Source organism: Mustela erminea, chromosome 17, assembly GCF_009829155.1.
Source record: "Mustela erminea isolate mMusErm1 chromosome 17, mMusErm1.Pri, whole genome shotgun sequence".
Taxonomy (NCBI): domain Eukaryota; kingdom Metazoa; phylum Chordata; class Mammalia; order Carnivora; family Mustelidae; genus Mustela; species Mustela erminea.
In genome coordinates, this window is record NC_045630.1 from 68,573,121 (window position 1) to 68,593,318 (window position 20,198).

Consider the following 20,198-nt stretch of genomic DNA (forward strand, 5'->3'; position numbering starts at 1 on the left):
AGCTCGTTCGGGGGAAGAGATGGTGACACCCTCAATGCCCCCATCCATTCCTGAGGCGCCCTGTGCAGTGGTTTGAGGGGAAAGGGGCAGAGGGAGGGAGAAAGCACGGAGGCCGGTGTCGCCTGGGGCAGGTGGCCGTGTTGGGAGAGCAGGTGTTTTAGAGAACAAAGAACTCAGGGGGTCCTGACAGTGGGGTGAAGCAGAGGGGAAGGTACTCTAGGTGAAGCCCCCCGAGGACAGCTTGGGGCTGGCCAGGGTCAGGGGAACAAGCGTAAGACAGTGGAGCCCTCAGGGGCTGGGGTTCGCTGACCGTAAAGGGCCTGAGGGCCACAGTCCCTATTTGCTTATTGGCTTCCAGGAGCAGTGACAAGCCACGGAAGGATTTACAGGGGACAGCGGTGCTGGGGGGTCCCCTCTGGCTGCCAGGTGAAGATGATGGAGAGAAGCAGGGGAGGGGAGGGGAGAGAGAGCAAGCAGGTGGCCAGGGAGGGGCTGGGCGGCGGGTGGAGAGGAAGTCGGAATGGCGGAGACCCGGGAGGCATGGGCAGGAGTGAGGCGGGAGAGAAAGGGGGGTGTCCTGGCTGGGTCTCTGCTTCCGGTTCTGGGGGGGCTGTTTTCAGAAACAGGGCAGTGAATCTGGCTTTCTGGAGGCCAGTTTTGCTTGACCTCAGAAGCGTCCTGACTCCGCAGCCTGAGGCCCGGCTCCGTCGCCTCGGCATCGCCTCCTCCCCTCGCGCCTGTCCCTGACCTCGGGCTCCGACGCCCCTGTGGGCTGCGGACTCCCCAGCCCACTCTGCCCCCCTTAGCTTGACTCCCGCGCCCTCCCTGGAGGACCTTCACGCAAGCTCTCCCGGACCCTTCTCCTGGACCCTTCTCGGCCTCTGTGACTTGTTTTTCTGACCAGTTTGTCTCTAGAGTCGAGTTGCTGACGAGTGTCTGTTTCCCAAGAAGTCCCGGAGCGGGGGACAGGGTCTCCCCCATCCGACTAGGGGCTCCCGGAGGGCGGGGGCTGGGTTTTCCCCATCAGATGGGGGCTCCCTGAAGGCCACGGCTGCGTGTCTCCCCTGAGACTGGGGCTCCCTGAGGGCCAGGCCCTTCGCTGGCTTGGCTTCTCCTGTACTTCCCCGCCCTCCAGCCCGAGATGACGGGGAAGTTACCTCCTGGACCCAGGAGATGGGATCGGGGAGGGGCCGCCTCACCCGTCTGGCCCAGCCAGGCCCAACCCGTGAGAAAGTCCCTCCAGCTTTCCCGTCCCGTCCCGAAGGCTCTCTTCCTCCTCGGCCGTTACCTGGGCCTTCGTTACTCAGCCGGGCTTTTAGGAGAAAAGGCACAGGCGCCCCAGTTCCCTGCCTGCGTCCCCCAGAGTCTGTGGGTAGAGCCTTCTCTCCACAGGCTTCTCGGATTTCTACCATGGAGGGGGCAGCCGAGGGCCCCGCCGCCGAGCCTCCTCTGTCTGGGAACCACCGAGGGCAGGGAGGGCAGGAGACTGAGAGCCAGAGAAGGCAGGAGGGCAGGGGCAAGGGGGGGAGCCCGTGGGAAGCTCCCCTGGGGTAGGGTGACTGCCATGCCCAGCAGGGGCCCGACCGCCCTGGCACCGCCCGCGCTGCCATCTGACATCATAGGGAAACTGAGGTCCGCGCACAGACACTCTGCAAGAGGCAGGAGCGTAGGGCTGACACAGACCTAGCGACGTCCAAACCAGGAGATTCGGGGCCCAGCCAGACAGAAGAGGACAAAGCCTGTGGGATCCAGGGCCCTGGGTGGCACAGAGGCCCCCAGATCCCAAAGGCAGCCTCCCCGCCCGTGTTTGGCAAGAAGAGCCAAGCCTCCAGAACCCCCAGGGTGCTGAGGAGAGGGAGAGGCGGGGAGGAGCCTGGCAGAGGGGACGCAGGGGTCAGGCAGGAGGGGGAATCCAGCAGGGGAGGGTACTGAGGGCCCCAGGGGTGGGAGTCAGAGGAGGGGGCGCGCTGGTCAGGCCCTCTGACCCGCGGTCCTGACAAAGGGCTGCCACAGGCACAAGATGGATGGAACTGGGGCGTCCAGGCCCTTTGTGGCGGGGGATGAAAGGGAGCCGGCTCTGAGGAGCGCCCCCGGGCCCCCCCCAGGCCTGTTGGCTCCCCTGCCCCCCCCCCCCCCCCCCGCCGTGACCTCAGGAGCCTTGGAGTGTTGTGGGGGGTAGGAGAGGCGGGGAGGAGCGGGTCCAACCAGGCATTTCCCCTGGCTGGGCCAGCCGCACCTGAGCAGGGGGCAGGCAGGACAGTGGGGCCCTGGGGGGCTCCGGTGTGTGCGGGAGTGCATCGGTGCAACACGCAGGGTCTGCGCCCACGCTGGGGAGGCCCCCGCAGAGCTGGCTGAGACTGTGGTGCCAGCGGGTGCCAGGGGTCCCCCCCGGGGGCCCCCCCTGCTCCTGCAGGCCTGCTGCCCTCCTGACCTCTTGGCTTCTTCCTGTCCCCGTCCGCCTTGGCGCTGCCAGTCGAGAAACCAGTTCTGTGCCTGGGCTGGATAAGGATCTCTGGGCTGGGTGCTTCCCAGGCCACGGCGGGAACCTGGCAGGCCGACGGCACCCTCCCCCCAGGGTCTCCCCGCTCCTGGCGGCTGCCCGCCTCGCCCCGCCTCGCCCCCCCGCACCGTCTCGACCTTCCCAGCCTCCTTCCCCTCCCAGCAGCCTTGGGTGGGGCAGGGGGCCTGGCTTGCCTTCTCCCTCGGGTGTCCTGGAGGCTGGGTCCCTGTCCTGCTGCCCCCTCCCCGCTGCCCCTTTTTCCTCCAGCCCCCCCCCCCCCCCGCAGGGCCCTGACAATGGCTCCCCACAGCAGGGTCAGCCGGAGGCCCAGTCACAGGCATGTAAGGGGGCAGGGTGAGACAGGCTTGACCCCACTTAACCCCAGGCCACGGTCTCCTCCTGAACCATCACTCAAGTCCCAGGACATTCCGGTCCCCTCCTCATCCCCCCGAGGGACTTTCAGAGGCCATCTCCTCCATTCTCCCGCCGCCTCCCCAAATGTCTGCCTTTTCTCTGCCCCTGCCCAGCGCCCCAGAAACCTCCGACCACTCCCAGCACCTCTGCCTCCACCTCACCCTCCACGGGCTTGGCCAGCCTCTCCCGGCTGCCCCCAGGAAGCTGGCGGCTTGCAGGGGGCGTGGGAGATAGGGGGCAGGGAGGAAGGCCGTTCGGAGACCCGGGCGCCTCGGGAGGAGATGGGGCTCCGGCCTGAGCCCCCGCCCCCACCCCTGGAGCGGAGCAGGTGTGCGGAGCCAGGCTGGGACTCAAGCCGGTGACTCAGGCCCCAGCAGACAGCTGCTCTGTCCTCAGCAACCAGCCCTCCCTTCCGCAGCCCGAGGTGCAATCTTAGAAGCTGGGAATTCTAGAAGCTGAGCGCAGAGTCCCAGAAGGAAGCGCCCTCAGGGATCCTGCCTCTCTCCTTTGTCAGAGGAAACTGAGGACCAGAAAGGGGTGTGTCCTGCTTGGGGGGTTGCTCAGGCAGCAGGGAAATCCCTGGTCCCACAAAACAGGCCGCTTGGGTCCAGTACCAACGAGCTGGGTCCCCGGTTGCGTGAGCTGGGCCCCTCCGCAGCCTCCTGCTCTCCAGCGAGGGGAGTGGGTTTCTCAGGGTTGAGAGGCCGCTCCAGTCTCTGCAGTCTGTTTTCCGTCTCTCCCCCCGCCGTGGGGCAAGCAGATGCCCCTCCTTGGGCCCCTCGTCTCTCTTTCTGGGCCCCAGATTATGAGGGCCCGACAGGTGCCGGGGCCCTTCAGTCTCAGGTGGGGGATTATAAGCTAAGGTTTCAGCAGGAGCCTAAAGGCAAGGATATCCCGGGCTCGGCCTAGAGCAGCCTGGGGAGGGAGAGCCATGGTCCCCTGGCCTGGCCCGGCACGGAGCCGGACACCCAGCCCCCACCCGTGTGTGGGCCCTCCCAGGGATGCGTCCGAGCACCAGGAGGCCTAGGGGGCCTCCGCCTACCTGGGTGACACACAGGGAATGTGGTATCACGGTTCCCAGGAGCCAGGCCAGGCCCTTTGCGGACGGGCAGCGTTTATGCCCCTGGCAAACATGTTCAGAGCTCAGCTCTGTGCAGACCCTGGGTGGGGATAAACCCCCGGCCACTGAGGAAGTAGTCTTGACCCCTGCCAGGCGCCCACCCTGTCCTTCCACAGGACCCCTCGGCTCCGGAGCCAGGGGTGCCTCGGAGCTCTCGGTGCGGGACGGGGTTCGAGGAGGACGGCCCTCCCCTGCCCCTGCGGCCTCTCCTCCCCGCCCTGCAGAGGCTCAACTTTTCACACAAGCTTTCCTGGGATTGTCTCTTCTGTCATCACAGCTCCTGACGCAGAAACCAGCCGGGGACTGTGGAAATGCCCAGGCAGAAAGGTGAGGCCGTCCCTCGGCCACCTGCCTCGGGACGAGAGCGTGGGCCACAGCCGAGCCCCGCCGCGCCGGGGGACTCCCCGGAGGATGCCCAGGAGAGAGTCACCCTCGCCAGCCCTCTCTGGCTCCCACCTGCCCTCTGCCCCTCTCCCCAGGGAAGTCCTTCCTCAGGGCTGACTTAAGTGCCTCGTGCGGCGGTGCTGCCGGGTCAGCTCCTCGCAGACGGACCCGGAGGACGCGCTCCGCTCACAGTGGCTTCGGGGACCAGGCAGGCAAGCGTGTGGGCGCAGCCGGGTGGGGACGCTGCGGCCACTTCCCACACCTGTCTTCCCTTGCTCTCGACCCCTCCCCCACCCTCCCCCCTCAGCCCCCACTGGAGCTCCTGGCTGGGAGCCAGCACTGTTCTGCCCGGTTCCCGGCTTCCCCCCTCCTTCCCTCCCTGCCCTCTGGTGGCCGCGGCTCCTGGGCACCCGCCTGCCTGCCCCGCAGCGTGCCCGGGCTGGGGGCGGGGTGGGAGCAGGACGGCAGGTCCCAGGCTCTGCTTCTTCCTCATGCTGTCTCCACAGACGGAGCGGCCGGGAAGCTTGGGTTACTTGGGCCTCCTGGTTATTTTTACTGCCACCAGCTCACGGGATAAATATACCTCCCCCTCCCCCCCAGCTGCCCCGACGATGAGTCCCTCCTCACCCAGGTTCCTCAGACCAGGCTCTCCTCTAAGGTCTTCCCCTCACACGCCCTCCTGGTAGGTCCGCCTGGCCCCGGACTCCCAGCAGGGAGACAGTGCGGCCCCAAACCCCATAGATGAGGGGAGAGGTGTCCTGACTCCTCCCCCCTCACCTATGGGGTTTGGGCTGGGGCAGGCTTCCCAGAGCCCCGGGGAGGAGGTGCTGCACAGGAGCTGCTCCTGCAGGTTGGGCCTCGGGGCCCCTCTCCTACTTGGCCAGGGGCGGGGGCTGGGATGGGGGCTGGTGGAGGCCCCCCACCCCGCTGCCCCTCTCTCACCCCACTCCGCTCCTGTCTGGTCCCACAGCGCAAGCAAGTTCTGCCTGCAACTAACTTCTAGGCCTCTTACTTTGGTCCAAAGAACATCCTGGGCAGGAACCGCAGCCTCTCCACGGAGGGCAGAAGACGGAGCCTGGGATCAGGACAGTGGCTGTTCATTCCTGGACTGCAGGAGAGTCTCTGGCCTGAGGAAGCCCCCAGGGTCCTTAGGACAGACCCCAGCGAATGAGCCAGCGTGTGGTGGGTCACACACCAGCAAGAGGGCACTCTCTCCCTTGGTGACAGCCGCTGCAGTCCCGAAGCAGGTGATGGCCGCCCTGTCCGGGCTGACCTCTGGCCCCACAGCTTCTGCCTCGCAGGCCTTTCTTGGACCCACAGAAGAAAAGTCTGGGCCCTTTTACCCAAGAGCTCCCAGATGCCCAGGATGACCCCATCCTCTGTATTTACTTTCAAATACTCCATGCGCTCTCTCCATCAAGAATTCTGTTACAGGGGCGCCTGGGGGGCTCAGTGGGTTAAAGCCTCTGCCTTTGGCTCAGGTCATGGTCTCAGGGTCCTGGGATCAAGCCCCGCATCGGGCTCTCTGCTCAGCAGGAAGCCTGCTTCCTCCTCTCTCTCTGCCTGCCTCTCTGCCTACCTGTGATCTCTCTCTGTCAAATAAATAAATAAAATCTTAAAAAAAAAAAAAAAAAGAAAAAGAATTCTGTTACGCACACGGCCTACCCCTCCACGCCCTGCATCTCTGTCCTGCTCCCCAGAGGGGCCCGCCGTCCTCTCCTTCAGTCCAGCATCCGTTTGCTTTCCGGAGACGCTGCGTGTGCGCCCGTGTCCGCGGGACGTGCTGTTCTGCCGGGATGCGACTGTGCAGGTTCTGCCCCGGCTCTTCCTTCGCTCGTGGGCTTCAGCTGCGCGGCGGTGACCCCCACGGTCGGATCCGATGAGCACAGCGCGCAGCCCGGAAAAGCCAAACACCAGCGCCTGGAGGGTGTGGAGCCACGGGACCTGCTTGAGGCCGGCTGGTGGGGACAGGACACGCACACCTGCTTCGGAGAGCCGCGTTTGGTCCCGTGAAGGTGTGCGATCCCCTCCCAGACGGCCTCGCAGGCCAGGAGGCCTGGGCTCGGGTGCTCGGGTGGCGCTGGGCGCCAGGACCCACGTCCCCCCACCCCCATCCTGGCGCTCTCATCCGTGAGCTCCCCGGAAGGATCGGGCAGGCCAAAGCGAACCGTCTGGGCTCAGGCCCGGAGGTCTCACCATCCCGCCTCAGATGAGAAGCTGGGACTCGGGGAGTTTAGGGGTCTCCGGAGGACTCCCACTCGGGTGTGCCTCGAGAGCCGGTGGTCTGCACAGCCTCCCCCGCAGCCTTGCCCCACTGCTCCAGGCATGAGGTGAAGGGTGTCTGTGCCCTCCATCAGGGGGGTGCCCCAGCCCAAACTCAGCCCCGGCTATGGTCCGTGAGGCAGCAAACACCCGTCAGGGGCTCTGTGTGGGGAGGCCTTGGTGGCCCGGCCCGCGTCCCCGATCCCAGCTCCAGCGCCCCCAGCAGCTCCCCTGTCCTTCCCTGTCTACGTCTCCCGAAGCTGGGCGGGCCGGGGGTGGCGGGGGAGGGAGACTCAACTCTAACCAGGCCAGAGGGGCTTGTGTCCCGAGTCGGTCACCTCCTGGCTCCATGTGCCCTACGGTGGCCCCGAGCCAGATGACAGGAGAAGCATGAGGGACAGCAGAGACTAGACTTCTCTGTGCGTCCCTCTCTCTGCCGTGTGCGGTGACCCCAGCGGCTTCATCCCCAGAGAGAGGGACGCACAGTCCAGATTCTGACCGTGTGGTCTTGGACGGTCACCCTCTCGGAGCCGCCTCCTCCCGTGGAAACCAGGCACCAGCACAACGCTAGTACCTGCCTCACTCCCTAAATCTTAGTTTTCAGACATTCGGTTCTGGGGGGCAGATGGAGGCTTCTTGAGGCAACAGCGGCCCCTGGCGCCACACCCCGCTACAGGCGGCAGACCGGCCGCGGGGAGCCGGGAGCCGGAAGGCTGCCTCTCTGTGGGGTGCTCACCGGACCCCTGGCCCGGAGTGCCCACAGACGGGAGGGGACAGCACGTCTCGTCCCTGTACCTTCTCTCCGGGAGCGGCCCGTGCATGCTCATGGTCCCCCCCGTCCCCCCGTCCGCCGTCCACCCCACCTCAGTCCTCCGCAGTGACCTTCCTAAGACACAAGTCTGAGCAGGTTACCCCGTGACTGAGGTTAAAACCCTTCCATGGCTCCCTGCTGTCTTGAGGGCAGAGGCCCCACTTTAACCCCACAGCACCCTGCTCTGCCCGCCTGTCTGTGGGTCCCACGGTGTGGCCCCCTGTGTCCAATACGCCCAGAAGCTCCGGGACGGGTGCCCACAGGGGTTCTCCGTGATTCCTTCACGAAATTTATTCAGAGCACGCGGTGCCCCCCACATTCGAGAGGGGGCTCCGGATTGCTGTTCCAGTACATTCACGAGAAAACCAAGACCCAGAGCGGCGCACTGACGCCTCCAAGTGGCCTAGAGGGGTAGGGCCCTGCGCAGTGCTCTCTACCTGCTGTCTGTGCGTCCGCCGCCTGGCCAGGATGGAGGCGGGGAAGGCCCCTGCCCTGCTGCGGAGGACGGGCCCCCACGCCAGGCCCAGCGGGCTGGCTGGAAGGAGGGGACAGGGAGGCAAAGGGAGGGGCCGCGATCTCCCTCTGCCGTCCCTTCAGGACCTCTGGCAGCTTCTCCGTGGGAGGGGAAAACGGGGCTGAGTGCCGCTTAGCCAGTGTTGTAGTCAGCCCCCCTCAGGCATGGATCCCCCCCCCCCCCCGGGGAGGGCTTACGGCCCCACGGCGGCTCCTTTCACGGCATCTTCTTAGCACACCACACCTCACCTGTCCCTCCCCGGGGCACCCTCTGTCCCTGCCATCCCCATCCAGAGTCTGTTTCCCTAACTCGGCCAGGCCCAGAGGGAGATGAGCACGCTCCTGGCCCAGGACCCCAGCGTGCCCTTCAGGCAGCCCCCCGTGAAGACTGGTCCCCTGGGAGCCCGCATCCTCTCGCCGTGGGGGGCATCACACTTCTCTGAGCCGAGGAGGGAGAAGCCACAGCCTGCCTTCCGGAGCAGCATCCCAGCCCATGTGGATGGGGCGCAGAGACCTTCCCAGTGGCTCTGGGATGCTCCTCCGGGGCGGTGTGGGGCTCAGAGGCTCCCAGTTCTAGCTCTGGAGCTTCACTGGGACAGGAGCAGACGGAGAAATCCTCCATCGAACATCATTCCAGGTTCTCTCGCTGCCCAGACTTCTTCCTCTGGGATCAATTCCAACCCCTCAAAGTCCCTCTGAAAACAGTGTCCAGAACTATCCTCCACGTACTGAGGGCAACGGGGCTCTCACCTCTGGTCTGGACACCCCGTGTCCATTAACCGCTCACTGGGCTGGGCAGCCATTTCCCAGCACTGGTTCACGACAAGCTGTGGTCCGCTAAGACCCTCGGGCTGTCTTCAGCGGAGAAGCTCTCCTCTTCACTGGTCCCTTCTTACGCCTGCTGACTTTGAAACCAAAAGCAGATTTTTACATTTATCCCCATTAAACGTCATTGGGTTCATTTTTTCCTATTTGGTCAAACTGTCTCGGCTCCTGCACGAGCCGTAGATCAGACAAATGAGGTCTGCGCTTTCCTTCGGCTCTTCAGCAAACGTCCGCGGCCATCAGGCTCTGGGGACGGCCGCTGAACTCTGTGTCTGCCCACTGGAGTGTCATGTGGTCCGTGTGGCCTGGGCCCAGGGACAAAAGTGCAGCCGAAAGCCTCACAAAAGTCCCGGGAATCCAGTACAACCCCAGGGCAGGGGAGAGGAGGCCATGTGGCCCTCCACGCGCCCCCTGAGTGCCCACTGGCCCCGACGGAGGGCCTTCTTCCCCTGAACATGTCATCGCTTCAGGTGTCACTTACCTGTTGGCGGTCGGCTGAGCATTTCCACAGCTCCGCCAGGCTGTGGTTGCCTTCGGAAACTCAGTGCCACACTCCTCTTCAGGATGTTGAGCATTTCCTCTCTCCACGATCCCCAAACGCAGCGCCAGGGTTCAGGAGAGAGTTGGCTCCAGGTGATGGCTTTCGTGGGGATGGTCTTTGAAGACGTCCCCACATGTGGTCTGCTTTGATCTTCACAACAAGCTTATGGGAATGGGTATTAACCTCCTTTACCAAACAGTACACAGAGGGTCACGTAGAGATGTGATATGATCTGCCCAAGGTCCTTTAGCCAGAAAGTGCAAAAGTCAGATGGGCTGCTCTCTCCTGGACACAGGCCTTGGGAGCCCCGAGCCCAGGCCAGACAGCAGACTTTGTGGGCTAATGTGAGGGTGGAGAAGCCTCAGCCTTGGGTCTGCTCCCACCAGCCCCTCCTAGGCCTTTAGTCCACGATTTGAGTGAATTCCAAAGCCCAGCTGGCCTGGGGACAGGGGTGGGGTATTGGTGAGACGGCCTTCCGGTCACTGACCCTGTTCTACCCCCGCCCCCCAACCTGGAAACCCTGCCCGTGCTCCAGCTCCCCCAGCTCTCCGCGGACACTTTGGCTAAGTTCTGTCATAATGTCACTGTCCTGGGCTGGGGCGAGGGCTGACACACGGCAGGGGCGTGGTTAACACTTCCTAGATTAATCTGGATTTATGTGAACAGAAATTGCCTCCCCGGGTTCCCCTCCGGCCCCTTCGGACGCTGCTGCCCTTTCCTCTGTGTTCTCCGCACCTTACCCGCCCCTCCACCGGGCAGAGGGTGCCCTCCTCCAGAGGGCCCGCCCCACGGCTCCCACGCCAGTGATCTCTCAGCTTCCAGGATGCAGAATCCTCAAAGGTGTGTTTTGCGGATTCCGTCTGAGAGCGCCAGTAAGACGTGGGAACACGATCCGGCCCCTTACAAGGACCAGGAAAGGGACTGGCCGCGACCAGGAGGGCCCCTTCTTTCGGCTCCCTTCCTCCTCGCGGCCCCGCCGCTCACCACCGGGGGGCACCCTCTGTCCACGAAACGCCTCGTGACACCGAGGGCGGGAGGGGGCCCCTTTCCCTGGGAACTGGGGGAGCCTTGCCCTCCCCGAACAGCGGGTTTGTGAGCCTCAGGCCACAGGGAAGAGCGGCGGGAAGCACCGAGCGGAGCGGTGGGCGCGCACCGCCCCCTGCATCTCCCCGCGTCCTGGCGTCTGTGCACACGCCGCACCTCCGGACGGAACGTCCTTGCACTCGCTCTCCACGCGGGGTCCCCCCCACCCCCGTCCTCTCTGCGATGCCGCCTTCTCCAGGGCGAGACGAACCGACGTCCCGTGAGAGGCCCATCATTGCTCCCGTTTTGTGGATGAGAAACCGAGTCCGAGGACTTCGTAAGCGGTACCTCTGCTGCGGGTGCTGAGGAACAGGGACCCGCCCCGCTGCCGACCCCCAACCCCCGCCATGCCCGCCCGCCCCCCTAGGCGTCGGTCCCCGGCCCCCTCCACAGGCCCAGCTCTGGGCACGGCCTCCCCCGCAGGCAGCCTTTCGTGGGATCGGGTTCCCCGGGCAGGCGTCGTGCTGGCTCCAGCTCCCGCACAGCGCGGCGCACGGACGCGGGCCGGACCCGCTTCCTGAACTCCAGGGGTTAAGGCCCGGGTCCCGCCCCTTTTCCCGCCAGGCCGGCGGGAGTATGAATAGCCTCGTTCTCACTCCCGACGCTCAGTCGCTCCGCTGCTCCTCGCCCCGCCCCGTCATTGTCCCCGGAGGTCTCCTTTCCCCTCCCCGTGCGTCCTAAGAGCTGAGGGAGTTGCTGGCTTCTCCCGCTGCCCGGCGTCTCTCCGCCTTCGGTGGGTCAGGCTCACGAGCAAGATGGAGGGCTGCCTGGGGGAGGAATCTTTTCAGATGTGGGAGCTCAACCGGCGCCTGGAGGCCTACCTGGCGCGGGTGAAGGCCCTAGAGGAGCAGAATGAGCTGCTCGGCGCGGAGCTCGGAGGCCTCCGGGCACAGACCGGGGATGCCTCCTGGCGGGCCCGTGCCGACGACGAGCTGGCGGCCCTGCGGGCCCTCGTCGACCAGCGCTGGCGGGAGAAGCACGCGGCCGAGGTGGCGCGCGACAACCTGGCGGAAGAGGTGGCGGGCGTGGCAGGCCAGTGCCAGCAGCAGCGGCTGGCGCGGGAGCGGGCGGCGGCCGAGGCGGCCCGCATCCGGCGTGCGGCCGAGGCCGAGAAGTGCGCCCAGACCCGGCTGAGCGCCCGGGCTGCGGAGCTGGAGCGCGAGCTGGAGGTGGTGTGCGCGGCGCACGAGGAGGAGCGCGCGGTCCTGAGCGCCCGGCCCCGTGCCCCCAGCCGGCCCGCCGCGCCCCGCGGGCCCCCCGCGCCCGCCCCGGAGCTGGAGGAGCTGGCGCGGCAGCTGGGCGACGCGTGGCGCGGGGCGGTGCGTGGCTACCAGGAGCGCGTGGCGCGCATGGAGACGTCGCTGGGCCAGGCCCGCGAGCGCTTGGGCCGCGCGGTGCAGGGCGCCCGCGAGGGTCGCCTGGAGCTGCAGCAGCTGCAGGCGGAGCGTGGTGGCCTCCGGGAGCGCAGGGCCGCGCTGGAGCAGAGGCTGGAGGGCCGCTGGCAGGAGCGGCTGCGTGCCACCGAGAAGTTCCAGGTGACAGGGGCCGGGCGGGGAGCCCTGCGGTCCCCGTGGGGCTCAGGGATCTGGGGAAGGCAGCGGGCGCGGGATTGGTGGTGGCTGCCCAGTCAGGAGCCACTACTTAGAAAGCCCGTCCTGGTGCCAGAAGGCTGACTTCCCCCACTTTGTCTAGAGTAGGGTGGGGGGTTCAGAGCCGTGTCAAAGAGCACACCCCTGGCCTGCCAGGAGGGACAGGGGAGGGTCAGGCACAGAACGGTCAGTGGCAGCGGCCTCCTCACTGTCTGGCCATAACCACCCCCTCCGCCCCCCCCCCCCAGCAGCGCTTCTCCTGGGCCCTGGTGTTGCTCAGAAGATGCTCAGGTCCCCACTCCCAGCCCCCATTGCTCCCCAGCGCTGAGTCTAACCAGTTCCTAACTGCCCCCTCCCCCTGACGAGAGGGGGTCAGTGACCCCCATGTGCGGCCCCAGTCCCACTCCCCTGTAACGTCTGCTCAGCTCCCCCCCAGCACATTCCAGAGCCCAGGACAGCTGCTCCCCGTGACGCGGCACGATTGGGACCAGCAGCTGAGAAAATAGCCTCCCGCCTGGGCCAGACAGAGGTCTGGCCACCGCCACCTCCCACCTCTCCTCTCAGAGGAGAAAGATTCCAGAACATGTGGGAAGTGGAGGGGGTGGAGGCCTCGTGTGAGAACGGGAGACAGTGATGGGACCCGGACTGCGGGCTCCAGGCCTCTTGATTAATCGCTTTTCCTTCTGCATCCACTTTTGTTCCCGTCTCCTCCCTGGAACCCGGCTCCCCTCCTCCCTCCCCTCCCCCTTCCTGTGGGAGCTGCAGTCCCATTCACTCCCAGAGGGCCGGGAGGGGTCGCAGACCTCAGAAACCCCAGAGGGGGTGCCCTGGGCAGGACGTAGGGTTGTGGGGCGGGGGATCCACCAGGGAGCAGAGGGAGCTGCAGCCGAGGGGCCCGCGGGTTCGTTAGGGGGGAAGCCTGCCCCTTCACGGGCTGTCCCCCCCTTTTTCTGCAGTCTGCTGTGGAGGCTCTGGAGCAGGAGAAGCTCGGCCTGCAGGGCCAGATCGCCCAGGTCCTGGAAGGTCGGCAGCAGCTGGCACAGCTCAAGATGTCCCTCAGCCTGGAGGTGGCTACCTACAGGTATGGGTTTCCGGGCCCGGCCAGGCGCACGGATGCGCACACCCCTTCCGAGGCCGGGTCACCACCAGAGGGGCCCAGAGCCATGGGTGGTGGGAACTGGGCTGCCGCTAGGAGCTGTGACTCCGGGCCGTCGTCCTACCCCACTAGGGCGTGTCCCACCAGAACCCACCTGCTCCGGTGTGTGCTCAGGAACGAAAAAGTCTCCTGGGCCTAGGAGGTCCCCCAAGGGGGGGTGATGTTGCTGAGTGGGATGGCTTCAGGAGAGACCGCTGGACACACAGGCGTGGGGGGTTGCTCTCCATCCAGACCCCGCCTAGGGGCTGAAAAGCCCAGTCTGTACGTGTGTGTGCACGTGTGGGTGTGCGCGTGTGTGTGTGCTCACGCCAAGAGGATGATGTCCCCCGGCAACCCCACCAAGGGTGAACTGCAGGTTGGGGGCGGGGGCACCCGACCTGGGCCTTGGTCTCCTTGTCTGGAGGTGGGGGAGGGGCTGGGTGACATCCAAGGCCTCTTCCATCCTGAATGTCAGGGGCCTGACTCCCCTTGAGCCCCAGCCCCCTGGCCCTGCCCAGCCCTGCCGCTGATCGCATTTCCTGTTGGCTCCAGAAAGGCTGAGACCGAGGAAGTGCTGCCTCTCTCAAAGCCACAGTCTCTTCTGGGAAATTGGCCTGGGGGGTTGCGGGGGGAACCCCGGGATGGAACTTGAGGATGGGGCTTTGCCTTCGGGTGGGGCCAGAGCTAGACATGCAAGGACAGTACCCCGAGAATTCACAGGCCGACCAAGACAGGGACCCCGGGACAGGATCAGGAGGTCAGGGAAGGCAGGGTCCCGAGAGGGAAGGTCAGTGAGGGTCCTGGGATGAAGAAGAGGACACCGAGCTCAGAGAGTCGGAGCCCCGTGGGCAAGGACAGAGGTGAGATCACGGCAGACACTAAGCAGACTCAGAGTCCTTGAGAGGAGCAGGAAGTGGATGCTCGGCACCCCCCACCCCACCCCGGACCCTCCTCATTCCCCGTGGGGCACGGAGGCAGGGTCATGGACACAGAGACTGCCACTGCCCCCAAAGGCTTGGGATCCAGAGTACTTAGACATCCCAGGATGAGGGCTTCGACCCCCAGTCAGACCACCCGGGGAAAGGGTCAGGGCCGGCTTAACCACTGGTTTTTGAGGCATGAAAAGGATTTGGAGAGAGAGAGCGGAATTCATTTGCTTTTGTCCGTGACCAGCTTTGGGGGCCCTGGGGGAGAAGGAGGGAGCCCATCCCATGGGAACAGCATGAGAATTCCCACTTCCCCTGGGAAGCCCCCCACTCAGACCCTCCAGACTGAACTGTGGACAAAGGCGGTGATTAGCATGAGAATCGGCCCCACAGAGAGGATGAGATCACTGGCCTAGGGGTGGGGGAGGGGGCGGCTGTGTGGGTGTGTGCACACTGTGTGGACTGTGTGGGAATCTGCTGTGTGTGAGTCTGGCCATGTGTCCCAAGCATGTGTGCGATGCTGTGGTTTGTGTCCATGGGACTCCCCGGGCTCAGCCAAGTGTGACCCCACGTGTGGCTTTTGTGCGGCAGTGGGAATGAAGAGGAAGCCCGCAGGGCCAGGGACACAGGCTCAGCCGAGTCCTCCCAGGCCGGCTTGCCAGAGGCCTGCGGACAGACGGACAGACGGCTGACCCCGCATCTCCTCCCTCATCCCCAGGACCCTCCTAGAGGCTGAGAATTCCAGGCTGCAGACCCCTGGTGCTGTTTCCAAGGCTTCTCTCTGCTTCCAGGGTAAGAGGAGGGGTCAGGCCCTGCCCCACCCCACCCCCTTCTTTGCTCTTTAAGCCCCAGAGTAATTCCTATCCTGGGAGACCCAGTCTAGGTCTTGAGTCCTTGGCCTCCGGTACCAGTGAGTGGACTCTCAGCCCAGCCAGTGGAAGGTGGGGCAGGGCTCACGGGCACTCTTGCCAGAAGTGGTAGCTGCTTCAAAACTCCCCGCCAGTCCCTACTGACACTGTCTCTTCCCCTCTGCCTTTCCAGACCCTAAGCTGGAGCTGCATTTCCCTGGGACCCCAGAGGGCCGGCATCTGGGACCTTTGCTTTCTGCCCTGAGCCCTACTTCCCTCTCCTTGCCCTTGCCTGATACCCTTGAGACACCTGTGCCAGGCTTTCTGAAGAGCCGAGAATTCCTCCAGGCCCGTACCCCAACCCTGGCCAGCACCCCCATCCCACCCACACTTCCGGCTCCCTGCGCTGTTATAGATGCAGAAATCGGAGCCCAGGATGCCCCCCTCTCCCTGCTCCAGCCACAGATTGGGAGGGAGCAGGCCCCAGAGGCTATGCAGGCTCTGGCCATCCCTTCCAGCATTCTGCCAGGACCAGAGGAGCCTGGGGGCGAGCAACAAGAGGCCGGTACTGGCCAGTCTTCTGAGGATCACACCTCCTTGGCCCCACGTCTCAGCCCAGACCCCTGTAGTTTAGAGGCCAAAGGGAGAGAACCCAGTGGGTCTAGAATGGCTAGCAGATTCCAGGACGAAGGTGAAGGGCAAATCTGGGGGCTGGCAGAGAAAGAAACTGCCATAGAGGTAAAAATGGTGAATAGTTTGCAGCAGGAAACACGGCAAGAAGATGGGGGTCTGAACATGAAGGAAATCCAAGACTCCCAGGGTCCTTTGGAAGAAGAAACTCTGAAGTCTGTGGAAGAGGAAATTCAAGAGTCGCTGATATCTCTGGAAAAACAGAGCCACGAGACACTGAGATCTATAGAGGCGAATCCAGAATCTCTGAGATCTTTAGAAGAAGAGAGGTTAGACGCATCAAAAGATCTAGAAAAGGAGAATCAAGAGCTATTGACATCTTTAGAAGAGAAGGATGTAGAAGTACTGAGACCTCTAGAAAAAGAGACTCAAGGGCTACTTAAACCTGTAGGAAAAGAGGACCCACAGACATTGCAATCTGTAGAAAAGGAGAATGGAGAACTAATGGGGTCTCTTGACGGTAATGGAGAGACATTTTTATATCCAGAAAAGGAAAATCATGTGTTAGAAAGGTGTCTAGAAGAGAACTTTGAGTCAATGAGAGATTCAGAAAAGGAGACTCAAGAGCCATTGAGATCTCTAGAAGATGAGAATCTAGAGAACTTGAGACTACTAGAAAAAGAAAACCAAGAGTCTCTCAACTCTCCAGAAGATGAGAAGCATAAGACCTTGAGACCTCCAGAAAAAGAGAACCAGGAACCAGTGAGGTGTCTAGAAAAAGACGACCAAGGGACATTGAGGCCTCTAGAAAAAGTGAACCAGGAGTCCTTGAGGTCTCTAGAAGAAGAGGACCAGGAATCAGCGAGACCTCTAGAAGAAGAATACCAGGAGCCAGAGAGGTCTGTAGGAGATGAGAACCAGGAGACGTTGGGATCTCTAGAAAAAGAGAAACAGAGGTCCTTGGGGTCTCTAGAAGAAGAGGACCAGAAGGTAGTGATACCTGTAGAAGAGAACCAGGAGGCAGTGAGGTCTCTAGAAGAAGACCAGGAGACACTGAATCCCCTAGAAGAAGAATACCAGGAGCCAGTGAAGTCTGTAGAAGATGAGAACCAGGAGACATTGAGATCTCTAGAAAAAGAGACCCAGAGGTCCTTGAGGTCTCTAGAAGAGGTCCGAGAGACAGTGAGACCTCTAGAAAATGAACACCAGGAACCAGTGGTGTCTCTAGTAGAAGAAGACCAGGCAATACTGAGACTTTTAGAAAAAGAGAACCACGAGTCAGTGAAGTCTCTAGAAGATGAGAACCAGGAGACCTTGGGATCCCTGGAAAAAGAGAATCAGAGGTCCTTGGGGTCTCTAGAAGAAGAAGGCCAGGAGACAGTGAGTCCTCTAGAAAAAGAAAACCAGGAGCCAGTGGAGTGCCTAGAAGAAGAAGGCCAAGAGACTTTGAGATCTCTAGAAAAAGAGAACCAGGATCCAGTGGGGTGTCTAGTAGAAGAAGACCAGGCAACATTAAGACCTCTAGAAAAGGTGAAACCAGAGCCACAAATGTCTCTCGGAAAAGACCAGAAGATATTTAGATCTCTTGAAAATGAGAATCAACAGTTATTATGGTTCCTAAAAGAAGAGAGCGGCAAGGCAAGATCTTCAGAGTCAGAGAATCTAGAACCACCAAAGTCTGCAGGAAGCAATTTGGGAATATTGAAATCTCTAGAAACTCAAGAGCCACTGTGGTCTCCAGAAGAAATGAGTCAGGAGACAACAAAACCTCTAGACAAGGAAATTCAAGAACCACTGGAGTCTGTGGAAGACGGCCAGGAGACGCCGAGGCCTCTAGAAAAGGAGGCTCGAGAATCACTGGGCCGTGTGGGCGAGTGGAACCTAGAGAATCAGGGGCCTCCAGAAGAGCCGGGTCAGGAAAGCCAAAGGTCCCCGACCGAGGAAGAGACCCCCGCACAGACGGGGGACCTGGAGCCGCCGAGGTCTCTGAAAGAGGCAGGACGGCAGTCGCCAGCGCGTGCCCAGGGGCGGGAAGACACGCTGGCATATGGAGCACAGGATCAGGATTCGCCCCCTGGCAGGGCGGCGGCGGGCCAGGAAGCTGAGGCAAAGCCCGTCATCGTGAGGGAGTCCGGTGGCTTCGTGGGGAAGGAGGAGTCTGAGGGGTGCGGACAGCTGTGGCTGGCGGCCGCAGGGGAGGCCTGGAGTGCTGGCGAGGGGCGTCCGGGGAGCCCGGAGCCCCGAGAGCAGAGAGTGCCAGTGGAGGGAGCCAGCGGGGAGGGAGGCACTGAGGGCTTCCGGGACCCCGAGGGGCCACCAGAGCAAGTCCGGGCGCCAGGCATCCAACCTGCCCAGGAAGTGTCTGAGGCGAGAGAGCTGGTGTTGGAAGGTGGACAGGAGTCCCCCGGGGGGGACCAGGCCTCCCCAGAGGTCACTTTGGGGTTAGGGACAGCTGCGGGCGAGTCTGCCGCGGGAAGCTGGCAGGGACCAGAGCGGGAGGTGGGGGGGCTGGAGGACCCAGGCTGCCCGGCCAGAGAGGAGGGGACGACACCACCCACAGGCAAGGAAGGTTTGGAGGGAGAGAGGAGGCAGGGCTCTGAAGGGTCCAGAGAGGACCCAGAGGAGGCAGCTGCTCTGGACCCAGAGCTTTCCACCCTGTCCAGGAGGAGCATGGACCCCCTGGAACCTTCCAGGGGCTGGGAGGAGGCAGAGCTGGAGGCCCCCTGGGGAGCAGAGTCCGGGCTCCCCGCCGAGACCGAGGGCCCCTCTCCCGGGGGAAGCAGTAGGGGTGCCCCTTGGCCCGGGCCACTGGCGTTGGAGGAAGCAGGAGAGGCAGAGCTAGTGCTGGGGCCCACTGAGCCCCGGGCGCCCACCCTGATCCCTGGAGATGCCCCTGGGCTCCAGCTCCTGGCCGAGGGGAGCCGGGAGGCTGGCCGGGGGCTGGAGGGCAGAGCGGAGGCTCTGGCAGGGGTGGAGGGGGAGCAGGAGGGCTTGGGTTCCGAGGGCAGCGCTGAGGGTCTCCGGGAGGGGGAGAGCAGGGAGGACAGTGAGGCTGACGAGCTTGGGGAGACCCTCCCGGACCCCACTCCGCTGGGCCTCTATCTGCGGTCCCAGGCCTCCCCCAGGTGGGATCCGGTCGCGGAGCCGAGGCCCTCCCCGCAAGGGGAGGCCAGAAAGGAAGGCCGGGGCCCTTCGGTCCCGACCTCTGAGGGCTGTGGGGCCCCGCGAGGGGGTGAGGAGGACCAGGACGAGGAGGAGGAATGCGGGCAGGACTCTGACTTGTCGGAGGAGTTTGAGGACCTGGAGGCCGAGGCTTCTCGCCTTCCCGGGGTCCCCAGGGAGGCTGTGGAACCTCTGGGCCGAGCCCCTGAGCCTGCAGCCTGGGCCGGGGAGGGCGAGTCGGACGGGTTTGCGGATGAGGAAGAGAGTGGGGAGGAGGGAGAGGGGGACAAGGAAGAAGAGGATGGGGGGCAGCCCGGGGCTGGCCCGTGGGGCCCAGGGTCCTCTGTCCGTCCCCTCCCGGCCCTGAGTGGCCCTCCGAGAGGGAACTTCCCGGGGTTTGAGGCCACAGATGGCACCGTCCCCTGGGTTGACGGCCTGAGGGACGCGGCCGCTGGTGTCCGGAGAACCACCCTGGAGACTGAGTCCCAGGACAGCTCAGAGCCCTCGGGCTCGGACGGGGAGTCTGGCCCCGTTTCCTTGGAGAGGGAGGACCAGGTCCCCGACCCTCTGGGAACACTTGGTGGGGTGGGGAACAGCCTGGGTGTCCCTGGCCAGGGCCCCAGCCTGAAGGAGGAGTTGGAGCGTGTGAGTGGGGGGGCGGTGAACGGGCTGCAGCCGTCTGACAGAGGAGAGCAGGGGACACTGGGGGGCCCCGAGGGGGACCCAGGCAGCCCCTTGGAGGAGGAGGACAATGAGGGGGGTGCCCTGAAGTCCCCTTGGGCAGGACCTCCTCTTCACCTGGGCGTGGGCCAGTTCCTGAAGTTCACGCCAAGGGATGATGTCGACTCCTGGTCCTCAGGGGAGGACTAGAGAGCAGCTCGCTGAGGACTCGGGGTATGTGTGCGTGTTGGGGGGTCCCTATGTCCCCTCCCTGCTCAGAGGCAGAACTCCTTAAGTTATGATCCCTTGACCCGTGGCCTCTGTCCCAGAGGCCTGACCGGCCAGGGTGAAGCAGGGGTGAGTCCCGAGAACAGAGGCTCCGGAATGCACCCCAGCCCGCAGACCCTGCTGTCCCAGGAGGCTGCAGCCGGCTGAACCACGTAGGACTAGGCCCCTTTCCTGCCACACCCCTTCTCCCCTCCTGTCCTCTAGGAAGGGCTCCCCCCAGGGCAGGGGGCTATGGTGGTCCTCACCGCAGGGCTCCCCTGCCCTGTCCCTCCTCGCTGCACCCTTGCAGGGGGTCTGGCCACCGGGGGAGGGGGTGCTCCCAGGCCCTGACCGCCCCCACCCTGTGTTCCTGCCGTGTTGAGTCTGGCTCATCCCTGCCTGAATAAAGCAATCTTTGGTCTCTGACATCTGGACTCTAACATCTGGACTCTTCCTTCCCTGGGGTGGGGGGGGGTCCTCGGGGCCCGGTGGAGTAGAGATGGGGTGACTGGGGACGAAGCTAGTGCT

The 20,198-nt window shown here is 63.9% G+C and overlaps 1 protein-coding gene across 2 annotated transcripts; it reads left to right on the forward strand.

Annotated features, from left to right (window-relative positions):
- Positions 1-10,474: 10,474 nt before the first annotated feature.
- Positions 10,475-20,096, forward strand: NES (nestin). Of its 2 annotated transcripts, none has more exons than XM_032318064.1 (4): positions 10,475-11,988; positions 12,999-13,123; positions 14,822-14,895; positions 15,145-20,096. In XM_032318064.1, exons 1-4 carry the CDS (start codon positions 11,209-11,211, stop codon positions 19,611-19,613), a joined length of 5,448 nt encoding a protein of 1,815 aa, XP_032173955.1. In that variant the 5' UTR covers positions 10,475-11,208; the 3' UTR covers positions 19,614-20,096. The 2 variants fall into 2 exon arrangements, with proteins under 2 accessions (XP_032173955.1, XP_032173956.1); XM_032318065.1 differs by lacking the exon at positions 10,475-11,988 and adding an exon at positions 12,553-12,656.
- The last annotated feature ends 102 nt before the right edge of the window (positions 20,097-20,198 follow it).